The 19037-nt window shown below is 39.7% G+C and overlaps 1 protein-coding gene across 1 annotated transcript in view; it reads left to right on the top strand.

The window, feature by feature from the left end:
• Window positions 1-2853, top strand: part of LOC124147579 — a 109972-nt gene extending 107119 nt beyond the window's left edge. Inside the window, exon 4 of the mRNA XM_046518235.2 lies at window positions 1547-2853. Coding sequence (XP_046374191.1) covers window positions 1547-1696 — 150 coding nt within the window. The 3' untranslated portion in view covers window positions 1697-2853. The remainder of the gene's footprint in view (window positions 1-1546) is intronic.
• Window positions 2854-19037: the final 16184 nt, after the last annotated feature.

Raw genomic sequence — 19037 nt, 5'->3', positions numbered from 1 at the left:
CAGGGGTGTTGGGTGGGTGTTGTGAAGGGCAGGAATGGATGGGTGTGGCAGGGTCAGGGGTGTTGGGTGGGTGTGGTGAGGACAGGTGCGGCGTGGGCAGGGGTTTTGGGTGGGTGTAGTGGGGGCAGTTGGGAGGGGTAGGGCGGGCGGGGGGGAGATGTACAGGGATGTTCATTATAGGCATAGTCATCATTTCATGCATGTTTTATTGTGTCTGGTGCATATGTTTGTAGCAATGACGTTCCAACAGAATATCATAGGTTCAGATTGTACATTAACTTGGTTTGACTGCTTGTGCATTTCTACTTAAGTCATTGATTTGAAATAACCAACGGCTGACCTTCTGGATTTTCCAATTTCAGAAAACAATCTGTGAGGCATAAATACCAATCAAGCTGGAATAGGTTCTGATTTGTACGAATTATTCTGGAATTAGGAAGAAAACGATGATTGTATTGATTTAGTGAAGGTAAAGTGGGAAGTTGTCATCCTTCTTAGTAACAGTCAGGGTCTTAGTGTGAGAAAGTTCTGCCAATTTGAACAAATCAATATCCAATCTGTTCAGTCAGAAATCAGTCCAAACAGTTGTGGATTTGACTGTCCAGATGTTAGTCAGGCAAAGAGTGGGAACTATGGGCTGAACATATTGTATGGTCAAGCTCAAAGCTACTGTTAACCAATGAGGATTCAATGATTCAGTTTACGCTTGGAATAAGTAAAGACTAATGTAAGCGGTGGTTGAAAAGGCTGAAGAGTATGTATAGTACTTGGATAGTTGATAGTTAATTCAATGCAGCCTTGTCTATCTTGGGCCATTGTTTATGCAGCCAACAGGGCCCACTTGCACAAAGCGATCTTACTGCTAAGATGATAGTAACTCCCATACTTTAACATAGCTTGCAATAGTCTTAGAGCTGAGACCACATTGTGCAAGTGGGGGCAGTACTGTCTTGTTCACATTCAATCATTTAGTTTGCTGTGAAATAGTTAGGATATTGCAACTGATGTACACTGTCTAATCCTCTGAAGAGTCTTGCGGTATAAGCATCTATAAAAATAGTATATTAACGAAGTCATCCATAAGTTGTGTCATAGTCACTTTGTCTTTACGTCTAGATGTGGTATCATGTAGAATGGTCTGACATGCACGTTTGGGGACATTTGTGGCCTAGATGCCGCAATTTACTTTGTAGGGTTGTGTAGGCGTGCCAGAATCCTATAAATCCCAGGTTTGATGTGAGAGATTTCTCTGACTTTAACCATGTTATTGTTTATATATGATTTCCTTGGGACCTATAGTGGTGTCAGTTCTTATTTTTAACATGAACATTCAGAAAGACAAGTTATTCATAATCAATTGCAACAACTATGTGACTTCACCATAAGTTTGACCTTGATTATGTTTCAAGGTCTGTAGACACCACACCCATGAGTTTCACCATGAAGATTTGCATCACTTTCCTCTCGGCTGACGGATGTGATGAAATACTATTTAAGGTGGCGAGAAACCAAAGTTACTCACATGTGCCTATTGTTTCTGCTTCAGATCACCGAAGTATCCTGTGACTACAACAGTGACACGCGTGTGTTGTTGAATCGGACGTCGGAGGAGGAGTATACTTGGGAGGACCTGCAGCCAGGCAATGGCTGGGTGGGCACGATACAATGCATGGTCGTACTTCCAGGGAAGTCATGAATGCACCCCATACTTCCGAGATATGCAAATCCAACCTGTGCCTAAAGAATGTGTGATTATCCTGAACACAGGCGATGTATGTCTGTGTCAGCTGCCGGAACTGGCTTGGATCACATGTGATCCAGCTAAGTCGAATGAGATCTAATTGAGTCATATGTGATCTAATTGAGTCGTACATGATCTAATTGTGTCGTACATGATCTAATTGAGTCGTATATGATCTAATTGAGTCATATATGATCTAATTGAGTCATGTGATCTAACTGACTCATATATGATCTAACTGAGTCATATGTGATCTAATTAAGTCGTATATGATCTAATTAAATCGTATATGATCTAATTAAGTTGTTTATGATCTAATTGAGTCATATATGATCTAATTGAGCCATATGTGATATAATTTTTATCATATGATCTAGGTGGTGCAAATGTAATCTAACTGGGTCATAAATGATCTAATTGGGTCGTATATGATCTAATTGTATCATATGTGATGTTATTCATTCATATATGATCTAAGTGATGCATATGCAAGCCAACTTGGTCATACATAATCAAATTGCATCACATATGATTGAACTGTCATACATGATCCAGCAAAGTCATACATGATCCAACTAAGTCATTCATGATCCAAGTCATACATGATGTAATTGGCTCATGTGTGATCCAACTGTCATACATGATCCAGCAAAGTCATACCTGATGTAATTGGGTCATGTGATTTACTTGAGCCATGATCATATGTGGGTCATGTATGTTCCCACTGAATCCTTTATGAATGAAATGTGTGAATCAGGTGTGTGGTGGAAATTAATAATGTTATAATGTATCAATCAAACAAGTCATGCATCACCACACTAGTTATATGTCAAAAAGGTATATACTATTGATGAGTCACATATTACAAGGAAAACTGTAAATGTTTGTTTATTGCCAGACACTGCACAGCAGTATTCCTACAATACAACCGTGACCTGTACCCAATCAAGACTTGACCAGACAATCCAGTGACACAATAGCCCATTTACTGATTTACTGTTTTTGGTTTAAGCAGTGTTTGGGATGACTGCTCGATGGCAACCTTTATGACAGAGATGTTAAACTGTGGCATGGTCTTTTCAATCATAATTAACTATGTACATCATTGTAAATAGACTAAAATATTTCCATTTTGTATGTATGTACATATTAGATTTCGTTGCAAATGCAACTAAGATACCAAGTGTTGACTACCGTATTCACTGTATTACGCACCCTGCTCCAATAAGCATCCCTGACCAACTTCTAGTCCAATCTGTGAGTAATCTTCAGAAGTGCCCCTACTAAAACCAAACATTTACATGAAAGTCGATATGATCTTGTGTATAATACACACTTTTTAGAAATCATAAACATTAATATTAGTTACTTGGCAAATGCAGCATGGAGGGTTATAAAATTGCCAAGTAACTAATATTATGTTTATGATTTCTAAAATGTGTGTATTATACACAAGATCATATCGACTTTCATGTAAATGTTTGGTAAAAGTTGGTTCTCTACCACTTGATATCTGAAGACAAATTTAACTTGTGTGGTTTAAATAATTTTCCGAGCTTCAAAGCGCTTATTACGGTGAATACCTGAGGTGTGGTATCTTATGAAGTTGGTAGTTGTATAGATGCAGGCATTAGAACATGAGCTTCAATGTTGGCAGCACTGTTAGGGAATCCAAAAGGGTTTGGACTAATGACAGCAACAGCTTCTTTGTAACTCTTAGGACTACATGTTTAGGTAGATTGTAACAGTGCTGGTAACAAGTGGGATATGAAGCAGATGCTGGCAGAGTTATTATCTTCATCAACATGTGTTATAATTGTAACAAGGAAGTTGATCATTTATACTTCATTGTCATGAACAATGGCATATCCAACTTGTCTCTGAAAGGTTTTGTTTGAATTTGTATTTGTTTTTGTTTTGAGGAATTTCAAGACATTAGTCAGATGTTTTTCTTTCTACCTTTCTAGGGGTGACGTGGGTGGCTCAGTTTAAGGCGTCACAACGTGCTGTGCATAGTTGCGTCCCTTGGACATGCCAGAAACCTATGATCATTGGTTCGAATACAGGTTCGCCCCAATTATGTTGCTAGGATTTGTCAGCACCATACCCGTGCTCGTGGGTTTCACCAAAGTGGTAAACGTCTGAGACCTGCATCACTTCAGACTTTCCTCCCCGATGAAACTGACCCGCTGAAATATAACTGGAATACTGTTCAAAGCAGCATTATACCCAACTCACCCAACCACTTCTTCCACCTTTGTTAAATATATATGTTAAAAAGCATTCTTTAAATTATTATTGTTTTGTTATGGTTCTTATCCCCCCCTCCCCCAGATTGTTTTTAAGCAACTGAATACAAACAAATTGAGGGGAGTTTTTGTTCATTTCTAAATGTCTTATTATATCTGTTTTGATTTAAACCATTAAAATTTCAAGATATGTCTTAATACATACCTGCTACATTCAGTAACATGTCAAGCATGTTAATCTGTTATGTTCAACTTAACCTAAGCTATCCTGCATAAACAGTTGTTTTGGAATATGCTTCTTTAATGTGGTAGAAAACATCAAAATGTCTGCTCCCTGTGGTGTCTCAGCAATAAGCCACCAAGAGTAGCCTCCCTTCAATTTGACTTCTTCCCAGTACACAATGTGTTGCCAGGATGGCAAAATGACAAACAAGAAATATGTGACAATCATCATGGGTTCCAACTAATACATTAGTGAGACGGGACATCAGAAATGTGTGCCATGCTTGGCACCCACGTCAGGGATCGAACCAGGTCAGTCAGTGTGAGCACATTAGCAAGTTGGCTAATCCACCGCCTCCTAGAACACTGGAGGTTATGTTGTCAGAAATATTCATATTCAGTATCACTGTACATCCGACATATTCCATGGATGTTTGAATACATCAGTCTTTAGAAATTGTCATGCAATTCCATTTTTAGATGATGATCATGTTAGAAGAAAATACGAACATTTGAATGAGGTATCATTGACACAGTTATGTTTTGTAATAAAAGCTCCCCCTTGATGCAAAGTGTCAATGTATGTATATTGATGATAGAAATAAATTGTGTGGATCTTTTGCATGAACGTTTGAATATAATTTAGGGAGCATCCATTGTATTTCTGTGGGGTGGTGATGTGTGAAGGTTTTTTAAATGAATACTTTGTTCAGAAACATGCCCAAAATATATTGTTTGTTGGCAGTGGTGGAAACAATTAATAGTTTGGTTTGTTGGGAAATGCCAAAACATCATTTTTTCTGTGTTAATAGTGAAAAATGAATAGATTGTTTGATGGTGCTCAGTAAATAAAAAAATGCTGGATACAGCTGGTAAAGTAAAAGATTGTTTAACCACCACCCCTCTCACACACCCCACACACCCCACACCCCCACCCTCTCCCCAACCCCAAATACACATCAAATGGATGTCCCTTAGTGACAAACTTAGATTTTAAACTTAGAATTAATATCTGAAATTCAAAATAAAGTTGTATTGTTTCAGAATTGTTTGAATTTAGCCTTTTAGCTGAATTATTTGTTTTCTTTTTACCTATGTTTCCAAAAACAGGTTTTAAATATGTGGAACATGTGCATTTATGATCGCCACATCCAGAATACCAAAGATGGCTTGTTCTGTTATGTTGACTTACTCAGTCAGGAGCCCAGTCAGTGATGTCAGTTTGCTAATGCCACATCTAATGTGATGTTAGTAAACATGGTTTAACATGGAAAGATACAGAAAGATAGTTGGTTAGGTTTTTGTTTGAATAAAGTTTTTTATACGTATTACTCACCATTTCTTGGAGTTGGTCAAACATGTTTTGTCATAAATGATTATGTATTTTTTTCTAATTTCAGGGTTGTTTTGGGGGGGTCAGTCAGACTCGTAAACCAGCCCCCCAACATTTATATGGCCTTCAGTATGTATGTATGGATGGATGGATGGATGGATGCATGTAGGTATGGATGGATGGATTGGTGGATGGATGGATGCATGTAGGTATGGATGGATGGATTGGTGGATGGATGGATGGATGCATGTAGGTATGGATGGATGGATTGGTGGATGGATGGATGGATGCATGTAGGTATGGATGGATGGATTGGTGGATGGATGGATGGATGCATGTAGGTATGGATGGAGAGAAGGATGGATGGATGCATGTAGGTATGGATGGATGGATGGGTGGATGGATGGATGCATGTACTAGATAGCTACTGTCTCAATGTTAATGACATATGACAATTTAGTTATACCATAATTCCTTGTACCAGCACCTGCTGTTGACTACACAGGTCAAGAAATAACAGGTCAATATTCTTGGCACAAGGCACAAAGATTGAAACAAAATTGAAAAAGCACCTCCCTGAAAACACTATTGAATTGCCTTTATTCAAGGATTTGAACAACTTTTGTCATAATTATTCTCAACAAAAATAGTTTTTTCAGGAATTGTTTGCAGTTTTAGAACATTAATGATATGTCATGTTGGTTGAGGACCAATGTAAGCATACAGTCAGGACTGTCAGAGGCCATTGTAAGTGGTTGTATATTTCAAGTGGTTTTGCCTATAATCAGCAAGTTCTTCATGCTAAATCAAAACAATATTGGAGAAATCTTGTGAACTGATGATCGAGTGACGATGATACAATGTATTAGATGTAACAGATCTTCCTTTTGTTTGTACCACAGGCAGCTGAAAATCCCCAGATGGAGAATACACAAAACTTTAGTTTTAAACTGATTTGGTAATGTGGCACTTTATCAGATGAAAGTGTGTTATTTATCAGCTTATTTTCAGCATCTGAACCATAGTGGTGTGTTGTATATAGACTACAATGTTTATGAAACATGAAATGCACTGTAAATATAATCAAAATAAATTGTACATACATTTAATATCAAACAGGAATTCTGTTTTTGCTTTGTTGTCAGTATTGTATACTGAACAAAATCTGTTAAGGATCATGTATGTTTGGGGGAATATTTTATGAAGTTATGCGATCAGTTTTCACTAGAAGAAGATATCCTCAAAGATATTCATGAGCCCTTACAGTCTTGTTAAGTATATATTACTACATTCATTGTATATTTTGTGTGAGGGAGATGAAGATTGGTAAATGCATGGCAAGCATGTCTCCTGATTCCCACTCTTATACAGACAGACAGACATTCTTTATTTCCTCCAATAATTGAAGAGTACATATGACAGTAAGTTAGGTCAAATCATAGATGACCTGTAGTGAACAAAATGCAGATAACAAAAAAAAATATGAATACAATGTCCTTCTAGGTAGGAGCTTGTGAACAGTAACGGTTATAACATGCTTTGTTTGATGTGTAACCTGCAAATATGTACAAACTTTGAGACAACCAACACAAATCGTATCCAAGTGCTAAAATCAACATGACATAAGGTGTTGTGATCTCCTCCAAGCAAACAGTTCAACATTGCATTGTCATCCTGGTCACAAAAGTTAATAAAATCGTTTATATGCAGCAGTGAAGAAAGTTTATCGCACATCTGATTTCTCTGGGGTGGTCGGGTAGCCTAGTGGTTAAAGCGTTCGCTCATCACACCGAAGACCCGGGTTCGATTCCCGACATGGGTACAATGTGTGAAGCCCATTTCTGGTGTCCCCCGCCGTGATATTGCTGGAATATTGCTAAAAGCGGCGTAAAACCATACTCACTCACTCACTCTGATTTCTCTGTTGTATGAGGTCTCATACCCCAGGGACTTCATTTGAAATGGTGGGGACAGTGTGTGAAGCCCATTTCTGGTGTCCCTGCTTTGATATTGCTGGAATATTGCTAAAAGCGGCGTAAAGCCATACTCACTCACTCACTATCTGAAATGGACCTCCATCCAACTCGCAACAGTGGGATGAGATAGTTATCTTAATGCCAACATTATAGTGCCCAAAAGGCCCGGGGGCTGTATGATCCCCAGGGAGTTGAGAATGTAATTGAGTGCACACTGACCCATTGACCAAGACAGTATACAGTATTGTGTAGCACCATGAGTATGCTGTACATATTGATATTGTGTAATATAAATATGCAGTAATATCAATGTGGGAGAAAACCCCACAGGTTCCATATGTAGATGCATGTTTATTACTTTGTAGACTGCCTCCGTGGTCTGGTGGTAGAGCATCCGCCCTTGATCAGAAGGTCCTGGGTTCAGTCCCTGGCCGCGTCATACCAAATGACGTTAAAAGATGGTACTCGTTATTACCCTGGCTGGCACTCGGCATTAAGGGGCTAAAACAAGGGCTGGGAGTCTGTATACTCTTTCTGAGTGGGGTATTCATGTTAAACTGTCACATGGTATCTCAGTGGGCTAGCACTATAAATTGGCATTAGTCCGGACTTGTACAAGCAGCCACACACACACATGCATGCATGTCTATGTCAGGGCAATAATCTTGGACACGTTAAACCCCATTTCACCTCACCTTATCACTTTGTAAAACTTACCAAAATAGGTATGGTGTTGACAAACCTTCGAACAGAATCAGGCTATATTTTAATTCAAACCTCATGACCTGCAGGTCCTGCCACACCCAAGGGATCCAACTCTGCACAGCAAGTGAGATGCTTTCCCCTGGTGCATCATATCGTCGTATTTATTCAATGAATTTAACTAAGTATGCCACAGATTATGAACAGACATCATACACCAAAACTAGAGTATGTTTCTTATACTGTTGAAAGCAATATTCCAGCAGTGTCACAGGATAGGACAGGAGAAATATGCCTCAGGCATTGTACCCACCATCTTGCATCTTAGTGACTGTCCAACTTCAGTCTAGAATGGATGTACTGTGAGCCTTTGATGGAATACTTCCGTTCATCTGCCGGGAGGACAGTTATCAGTGACCTGCCTAAACTCTTAAGCTGTTCTGTTCCTCACCTGTATGCGTAATCCATGAGATCAGAGAATCAGAAACGTGATATGGACTCCATTAAAATGATCATTGAAACACCAACAGACTGACGTGCTGCTTCGTGAAGTCCCAGTATGTTATTCTGTGACAAAAAGGCAAAGGAAGCATGGTGTATGATGGAACTGTCATCTGTCCTTTAAGGGCATCAAAAGAACCTTTCCTATTTGTGATAAGGTATAATGATGAAATTTCACATTGTGTACAAGTGAGAGGGTAAATGTTTTATTCAGCAATATTCCATAAGGCGAATGAGGATTGCTTGTTTGGATTGTGGTGACAAATACTAGTGGACAAAGGTTCCTGTGCATCAATTGTAGGGAATAATTGGGCACACCAAGAACTCATGCTTGTGGGTTCGGTTCCGGTTTGCCCTGGTTGTGTTTCTAGGTTTGTCAGCACCATACCTGTGCTCACGTGTTTCACCAAAGTGGTAAATGTCTGAGGGTTGAAGGTCGTTAAACTTGCCTGTCTCCCAGACCCTAGGGAATATATTCAAAAAGGAGACACCTCAAGTCTAATTTGTTTGTTTGCTTGTTCCGGGGTCCATTGGATTTTATTTTTTTATTTTGTAGATATATAGTTTTGAATAAGATAACGTTATTTCTGGGACTAAATGTCAGTCTGACGTTATACCAAAGCGGCCTGCAATGTGAGCCCAACCAGATATTCGCCATTGATCAAGTCGGTGTGACCATCCCTATAATTTGTAAATAATATAAATTACGTAACGAACATAGAAGACATGTATTTTATAAAAGCTTGCAATATACTCAAAGGCAAACTTATTGTCTCATAAAACAACAAAGGGCATCGGTCGAAGCATGTACTGCCATGGATGGAATTAAATCACCGGACAGAACAATGTCTTAATAGTCCTTATGAAGAGCCTCCTGTGATGACCCACGAGGGGTTCAGAGGCAAGTGCACAGTCAGTAGCGAGTATGTCCACCTTGTTTATTGACGCAGTCCTGACACCTTCCCCTCATTGCGTCACCTGAACCTGAAACCTGAACAAAAGAACATTCTGGAATGGCTAATAGATTATCTAGATTGTATGGATTCAGTCGTTTTTCGAGGTAGAAATCACATTTCGACTGTCACTTTCATAATCTGGTAAGCGACGCTCTGATTAGTCGGATGAAAGGTCGTTCTGACGCGACCCCTTATGGGATGTCTTCAGATGGTTGTTCAGCGGTAGCGAGGATTAAGGTCTGATTTTAATGAGATTAGGGGAATGGCTTTCCATATCTGAGGAAGGATAAGCCGGAGTACCTGCAACATTGTTGGGGTAGGTTGAAGACGCCCAAAGCAATGAACCCATGAACCACAAGAACATACGGCGTTACGTAACGCACTCAGCAATATTCCATCTATATGACGTCTGTCTGTAAATAATCGAGTCGGACCAGACACTGACATCATGAGCATCGATCTACGCAATTGGGACACGATGACATGCGTCAACAAAGTCAGCGAGCCTGACCACCCGATCCCGTTAGTCGCCTCTTCACCTTTCACCTAACCTCTCAAGCACGGGTTGCTGAAGACCGATTCTAACCCGAAATCTTCACGGGACGGTGAGGGAAACGTGACTCATCAGTGAAGAGGACCCTTTCCACTTACCTGCTGTCCACTGCTAGTGTCGTCTGCACTGCTGGTGACCTCGACCTTGATGTTCTGCCTTCAGGATTGGCCTTCTGGCTGGGCGACTGGCACGGATGCCGTATGTTTGTAAACGTCGTCGGACTGTCCTCGCAGATACGCCTCTGCTGCGAGGGATGGTGCGGGTTGTGAGAGTTGCAGTCTGGGTCCTCTGTCGGAGATGTGTGGTTCGAATCTATATGTCTTGGGGAGAGGTTAACAACAACCTTTTTGTGACCAATGACCCAACTTGTGAAGACGGGTTGCTGTGGTAACATACCCCGTGGATGTTGATTCTGGCGTGGATGTAGATCACACCCATCAACCTACAACTGTTTTGGCGGATGCGACTTATCGGCGGAGTCATTTTGGAGCAGACAAACACAAGGCGTAGATGATCGAGGGTTGTTAGAATAGTTCAGTACCTATTTAGGCATAACGTGTTTGACATTTTGAAGCAGTATTACGCATATGACAGTTAAGCACACACCAGAACCATTTCTGAGCATGCCCGATCTAACAAGGTAAATTATATACAATAAGGGTTTTACTTCGAGAACAAATTTCATAACTTTCGCGCTTCAAATACAGTTTCCGTGTTGTTTACTGCCGCTAGGGTTTACCAGATTTAATAAAAGAATAATTTTATATAAATCTTTCATAAACAGATCCTCGCATCACTCAAAATACTTTCGGAAGCGTAAGATTTATCTACTTATATTTAGGTTCTGGTACTACAAGGGACTGCTTACAACGGAGCAAACGACTACCTTCGTCGGGGTAAGACTCTGAATCGGCGGATCGTACAATCGTTTTTTATTGCACTTAATACTCAGTTTTCTTTATATTAAACCAACATTTTGCAGGTTTCATAAAGAATACAGCAAATACAGATTTTATCACACTTAGTTATGAGTCCGGACTAGCACACACGCACACGCACACGCACACGCACACACACATGCACATGCATGCACGTCGCCATATAAATGCAATCGTCTTGAACGCTAAGCCCCATTTCACCAAACCTCACTTCTGAAGTTTTCGCCACAGACTCGTTTGCGGCACTCTGCAAACACAATAACACCATGGCATAGTCAAAAGGCATCGTGATTAATGTATTTGTAGGATATCCCTGTTTCACATGGTCAAGAAATGGCCCGGAATGCACATTTATTTGATCGAGCTACAATCTAACACCGGTAATATCTCTGTCGTATTCCAACCACCGGAATCCATATTATATGTCATCTTCTTCCAACTACTTACTGGTAAGCCAGGATAACCAGTGACCTGACAATTAACACCGTATGACTGACTATGTATGAGGTCCGCCAACTGGCGCGTACCTTTGTGAAGAAAGGGGTAGCGGGTGGTCCGCGATAGGTAGTAAGATGGATATGTGCGTGTCCTGTCTCGGCTAACGCGTTCTTATGGCAAGTTCAATAGCACATACCAGTACGTGATGCCTATGATTTGTTTGTTTGTTGTTTAACGCCGCACTCAGCAATATTCAAGCTATATGAAGGCGGTCTGTAAATAATCGAGTCTGGACCAGACAATCCAGTGATTAATATCATGAGCATCGATCCACACAACTGGGATCGATGACATGCATCAACCAAGTCAGCGAGCCTGACCACCCGATCCTGTTAGTCGCCTTTTACAACAAGCATAGTCGCCTTTTACGGCAAGAATGGGTTGCTGAAGACCTATTCTACCCCAGATCTTCACGGGTCTGATGACTATGGTAACGGTCAGACAGGTCAGTGCCAATGCTAGCTTTTGCCAATGCTGGAGCTTTTTTTGTACATTCTTTCTCCATGTAATTTATGACAATATCGGCCAGTTCTCTTTGAGACATGCTTACCTAGCTTTGACATGTTTATCTGTTTATTATGTTCTTTCAAACGACGTTTAGAGAAAGGTATCGACTTGTCACATCGACCTCTTAATAGTCTTGTGAGCTACACGTGTGTCCACGGGGGCGTAGTCAATTATCTTCAAGACATACACGTGCTTAACATCCGTACACCTTCTCTACCTGTAAGAACCAAATATGTTTGGCCAAATTCTGTGCACCGCCTACTTGTCTCAAACGTGTTTTGTGAGTTGGTGCAACCTTTCCTGGATTACCACTATACGTGTTTGTTTGTTTGTTTGTTTGTTGTTTAACGCCGCACTCAGCAATATTCCAGCTATATGATCGCGGTCTGGACCAGACAATCCAGTGATTGACATCATGAGCATCGATCTATGCAACTGGGATACGATGACATGAATCAACCAAGTCTGACCACCCGATCCCGTTAGTCGCCTCTTACGACAAGCATAGTCGCCTTTTACAGCAAGCATGGGTTGCTTAAGACCTATTCTACCCTGGATCTTCAGGGTCCACTACACGTGTACATCGGTCCCATCATGGTATGTCCTAAAGTCGCGCAGTGACAACATGTGCAGGATGTCATCCTCGAAGGGAAAGACGTGTTCAATAATTTAATCATATCTCGCTAGTTGTTATCCACTTGAAGCCACTAACAAAATAGTGTTTCTCTTCACTAACGACTCTAAAAATAGAAAATCAGCTCCAAAAATTGCATTCTAATTTCGTTCTGATTCTACTTTTATTTAAGTGCTTCCAAGTAGCAGTTTTAAATGAAACCAGCAGGTTAACTTTCGCAATGTAACAAATGTTATAATTGGGATAGCACTTTCTCAGTAAAGAAAAGATTGTAAATTGGCACCGCTTTATAAATGGCATAGTGTATTCATAGCTTTCAGCTGTGGGAACCGTACACTTGTCAGAGGGGTACACAAAGTACATGATCAAGACAACCAGTTGTCGGACTTTCATTTTGTGGAAGTTTCGATGGCTGAGTGGGTTAGATCGCTTGCTTTGTGTGCTTGCGATTAGGCGCCTCGCTCTGTTAGGGTTCGAATCCCGGATGGACTCAACCAAAAACGTACGAGAATCTGAGAAAGTGATATCCCAAAAATGATATTTGTAACATTTGACCGTTTTCTAAATGGCATTGTGTGTTCATAGCTTTCCGGTTGCGGCTAGGGATGATATTCATGTATTAAAAGAAAATATATAAAAAATATGATCTTCCTACATGTACTTTTATTAAGTCATTGTTGATTTGCGTGTAACTGAGCAGGCCTACCAAAGAAAACTAATTAACCCGTGTTAAAAACATAGAAATGTGTATTTGTCACATGTATTGCACACTTAAATATCCACTTGCAGAAATATGAGCTGATTAGCACACTAAAATTATTCGCTTGGTTGAATACGAGTCGACAATGTGTTCAGAAAACGACGATATGTACTTTAGTAGCTGCTACTTACACGTCGTTTTATGAATAGTAATATTTTTTAATAATATAGAATTGTGAAAGCGGCTTAAAATCAGAGATTTTACGAATCCTTCTTCCTCGCGAAGTGTTCATGTGCACAAATAGGTACAGTTGGTGGTGAAATCGGAAGTTTCACCAAATGCCATCAGATTTTAGCCGCACTGTCGAGATGTGAATCGGTAGTGCCTACATGTGGGCAAAGGAGAATAACCCCGTAACCTTTAATAAAGCGGTAATGTTTTATGTCGTTGATGCCAGGAGGTCAGGTCTATTGACCTAGTTGTGTATCACCAGCTGATGATTAACAAAGATATACCACAACGTGTAAGGAGTCTACCACAACGTGTTAGGAGACAAGGTAACATATATGGAGTGCCGGCTGGCAAACTGACTTTTGTCAATAAGACTTTCACAAAGCATTTGGTATTTAACCACAGGAGAATTAACCTTTATAGGTGTGTGCGAATTGTATTGAAGCGTACTAAAATGCGCCAATGTTGTCATTATTTCATCAGGTATTCCGTCAAAGAAACTGGGCTACTTAGGATTTTACAAGAAATTTATTTAGATCCAGACATACGTATATGTTGGTCGATACTATGTGCTTAGTCCCTTTGAGAAGGATCAGCACTTAAGGGTGTTTGCTGTTTTACACCTTCAGCAATATTTCAGTAATATATCATGACGACTTGGAAATACTAGTAATCGAGCCTCGGCCCGCCGAACAAATGGTTGATGGCATGAACAACAATCCTCGCATGATCATATACAACCTGTTAGCACGTCATCGTATCCCCAAAGCGTAGACCGACGCTCATGGTGTAAATAACTGGACTATCTGGTACAGATTCGATTATTGACAGACCGCTGGAATATTGCTGAGTGCGGGGTTAAACAAAAACACTGTTCCACATTGTAGCCACCCGTTCCTCAAAGTCGTCTCATACGATAGACATGGGTTTCTGATTATCTGATTTTAAACTGTACCTAAAAAAAGACTTACAATTTGTGTGAGTTGCAGTTCGGGCTCATACGATCAGGGTCCCGTTCCAAAAAGCGATCGTAGCCGTAAGACGATCGTAACTCCCATACTTTAACATAGACTTACGACAGTCTTAGCGCTAAGATCGCATTGTGGAATTGGCCAAGATGTCATGTCAGGCAGCCGATACGAGCTCCAGCCCGTCGATATCCCATGTGCAGTTTACTTCCCTGTTTCACAATTATTACCATCTTTGAGGACGTTCCGTACAAATTGCATGTTCTCAATAATACAACACGTGGCTGTAAAGGCCTTGGATACCGTTTGGGTCTGGGGGACAAGATGGCGCCCTCGTGACAAGCCATTCGGCAGTGATGGAAAGCAGCGCTCTGATTGGTTAAATGTCTTCTGGTCGGAACTAGGTATTAGTGTATGAACCTTCACAGAGTAAGGACCAGACTGTATGAACGTTGCAGCTGCATTTATAAATTTTGTATATCACTATGTTATATCTACAAGGATGCATGCACAATTTCATTTAGTACGGGTGACTTCTTGTTTACACTGACATCAATAGAAGAAGCAGGTCCGAAGGAGATGTTCACTTTGATCTACAGTAACATATGTGTAGTTTGATGACAACACATAGATGCAAATAATATCATCATGCGATGGGAAAAGTATGTTAAGAACGACCTCAGTAAATCCACGGGTCCTTATACATTTATATGAAGTAAAAAAATCACAAAGGCCGACACAATAAACCTATTAATGAACCAGAGGCGTAATTGTCAGTTGGCTGATCAGTAAAAGGTGACTGTTTGATTCATTTGGCATTCTAGAAGTTGGCAAATAAGTAAGAAAAACGCATAACTTAATAGATAACAACTTCTGGTTTATTGCATATAGCGATGTTTCGATGTAGATTCTTACACTTACACATTCTTATCACTCCAGCTTGATAGCGGTTTAAGAATCTACATCGACGTGTCACTATATCCAAACCAGAAGTTGTTATCTATTAAGTTGTACCTTTTTTACAGTAAAAGGTGATTATGAAGATGTTTCCACTAGATACTGAGGTAAATATTACAGATTACTGTGGACTATAACTGTCAATCTTGTTACGGATCGAGTCTATAGTTTGGGTGTTCATTCCTTGATTTTGTTTCGCCAGGATGGGTCGTAGAGAAGATATTCGCTCACGGGTATGCAGCCAACTCTCTGGCTATTCCCAATGTTCGCTGAAACGCTGTGTTCAAGATGTAAGGGTCTTAATGATCAGAAACAACTCTGTATGTATTCGCTCTAAGGAATTTCCAGGGATTTTTCGGATACGTGGAAATAGTCCGTCAGTGAATGCGTCATTTCAAGAACAAAGTCTTGTGATTAACGTTAATAATATATCGTTTAAACTTCACATTAAAAATGTTTCAATAGATAAATGGCAAATATCTGACAAAACACCAGGGCGATTTCTTGCGATTTCTAGCTCCTTTGGTAAAAGCGGACGCATAACGCGGAATTGGAGATTTTATGTCCGCTTTTTCACTGAACCACCAACTGTTAATCTGAAAGTATTTTATGTCAATGTTATTGCAGCTGGTTCATAACTGCATGTGATATTTTCCGGGTTTTTTTTTTCTGGAGGTTTTACAGCGGTTGTTTCCGGAGTGTGTGACAGGACGGTCAGCACTATTCCACACAAACACTATGCACTTCTGTGATCAGGCGTGTCTTCATACAGATGTTACTGGCGGATATTTATAACGTGATGTTTCTGCCGATTATGTCATCAGGTGATATATCTGGGTATATATAACGTTATGTTTCTGTCGATTATGTCATCAGGTGTTATATCTGGGTATTTATAACGTGATGTTTCTGTCGATTATGTCATCAGGTGTTATATCTGGGTATTTATAACGCGATGTTTCTTCCGATTATGTCATCAGGTGTTATATCTGGGTATTTATAACGTGATGTTTCTGTCGATTATGTCATCAGGTGTTATATCTGGGTATTTATAACGTGATGTTTCTGTCGATTATGTCATCAGGTGTTATATCTGGGTATTTATAACGCGATGTTTCTTCCGATTATGTCATCAGGTGTTATATCTGGGTATTTATAACGTGATGTTTCTGTCGACTATGTCATCAGGTGTTATATCTGGGTATTTATAACGTGATGTTTCTGTCGATTATGTCATCAGGTGTTATATCTGGGTATTTATAACGTGATGTTTCTGTCGATTATGTCATCATGTAGAAATTATAGGCGAGTATTTATAATTTGATGTTTCTGCTGATTATGTCTTCAGACAGGTATTATATCTGGGTATATATAACGTGATGTTTCTTCCGATTATGTGTATCTGGGTATTTATAACTTGATGCTTCCGGCGATTATAATTATTACTTGATTGTTTCTGCCGATTATGTCATCAAGTGTTATATCTGGGTATATATAACGTGATGTTTCTGCCGATTATGTCATCAAGTGTTATATCTGGGTATATATAACGTGATGTTTCTGCCGATTATGTCATCAAGTATTATATCTGGGTATATATAACGTGATGTTTCTGCCGATTATGTCATCAGGTGTTATATCTGGGTATTTATAACGTGATGTTTCTGTCGACTATGTCATCAGGTGTTATATCTGGGTATTTATAACGCGATGTTTCTTCCGATTATGTCATCAGGTGTTACATCTGGGTATATATAACGTGATGTTTCTGCCGATTATGTCATCAAGTGTTATATCTGGGTATATATAACGTGATGTTTCTGCCGATTATGTCATCAAGTATTATATCTGGGTATATATAACGTGATGTTTCTGCCGATTATGTCATCAGGTGTTATATCTGGGTATTTATAACGTGATGTTTCTGTCGACTATGTCATCAGGTGTTATATCTGGGTATTTATAACGTGATGTTTCTGTCGATTATGTCATCAGGTGTTATATCTGGGTATTTATAACGTGATGTTTCTGTCGATTATGTCATCATGTAGAAATTATAGGCGGGTATTTATAATTTGATGTTTCTGCTGATTATGTCTTCAGACAGGTATCATATCTGGGTATATATAACGTGATGTTTCTTCCGATTATGTGTATCTGGGTATTATAACTTGATGCTTCCGGCGATTATAATTATTACTTGATTGTTTCTGCCGATTATGTCATCAAGTGTTATATCTGGGTATATATAACGTGATGTTTCTGCCGATTATGTCATCAAGTGTTATATCTGGGTATATATAACGTGATGTTTCTGCCGATTATGTCATCAAGTGTTATATCTGGGTATATATAACGTGATGTTTCTGCCGATTATGTCATCAAGTATTATATCTGGGTATATATAACGTGATGTTTCTGCCGATTATGTCATCAAGTATTATATCTGGGTATATATAACGTGATGTTTCTGCCGATTATGTCAGCAGGTTTTAGATCTGGGTATTTATAAGGACTATATCATGAGCACTTGTTTACGAATCACTATCACATTGTGAAGACACCAGGTTTTCGCGAAAGGTGAGCGTATCCGGCCCCAGCAGTGGCACCAGTCACAAACACATGCAAAGGTTAGTCAAGTGTTCACCTGAACAAACACGGGAACATCATTTTGGTCACCTGTGCCTCAAATTGGGAACCGTCCTCAACATCTCTTACTTTTGGGAAGCCTTACTAAGGTCTTGCATTCTGTTACCCTGCCTAAGCAAACAACTTTTGCGAAAGAATCGTGTTATGCTCTTTGAAATCTTCGGAGAAGAAGCGTGCTCGGTTGTACCTCAAACGTTGTGACATGTAGGCAGTAGATACTGGAACTGTTGGGGTATTGCTTGACATGAGGGGGAAGGTGACTGCTGAAAAGTTGAAGAAATTCCTCTTGTTATCCGTTCTACATTATTTTGTCACTCTGAACCTAAATATAAAAGAGATGATGCAGCTTCATTGGTCTGTTATTTCTAGTTCTGGTGGGTAAATCAGTGAACAGATATTGGCTATTTGACAATTGTTCATGGGAATCAACTCGTAACATACATTAATTGAACGATATAAGATCATCGATATACTTGAAGCATAAGTTACACTTCTTGGCTAAATTCTCGTGTTTTGGTTTTGCCAATCAAAACAGAAAGTCCTATTCATATGCATATAGAAACAGGGGAGCAAGGAGGGGAGCATAGTTGATGTCAATGGGGTACCAGCTTCTTGCCCAAGTTTCCTATCCCCAAATTTCACAAAGAAAATATGAATGAGGAAGTCAAACATTTCACATATCGTCTCCTCAGTACACTTCGGAAGACATTTCCTTTCATTTT

The sequence above is a fragment of the Haliotis rufescens genome, unplaced genomic scaffold (assembly GCF_023055435.1).
Source record: "Haliotis rufescens isolate VD_foot unplaced genomic scaffold, xgHalRufe1.0.p SCAF_1, whole genome shotgun sequence".
Lineage (NCBI taxonomy): Eukaryota > Metazoa > Mollusca > Gastropoda > Lepetellida > Haliotidae > Haliotis > Haliotis rufescens.
This window is presented reverse-complemented; position numbering and strand designations above follow the sequence as displayed.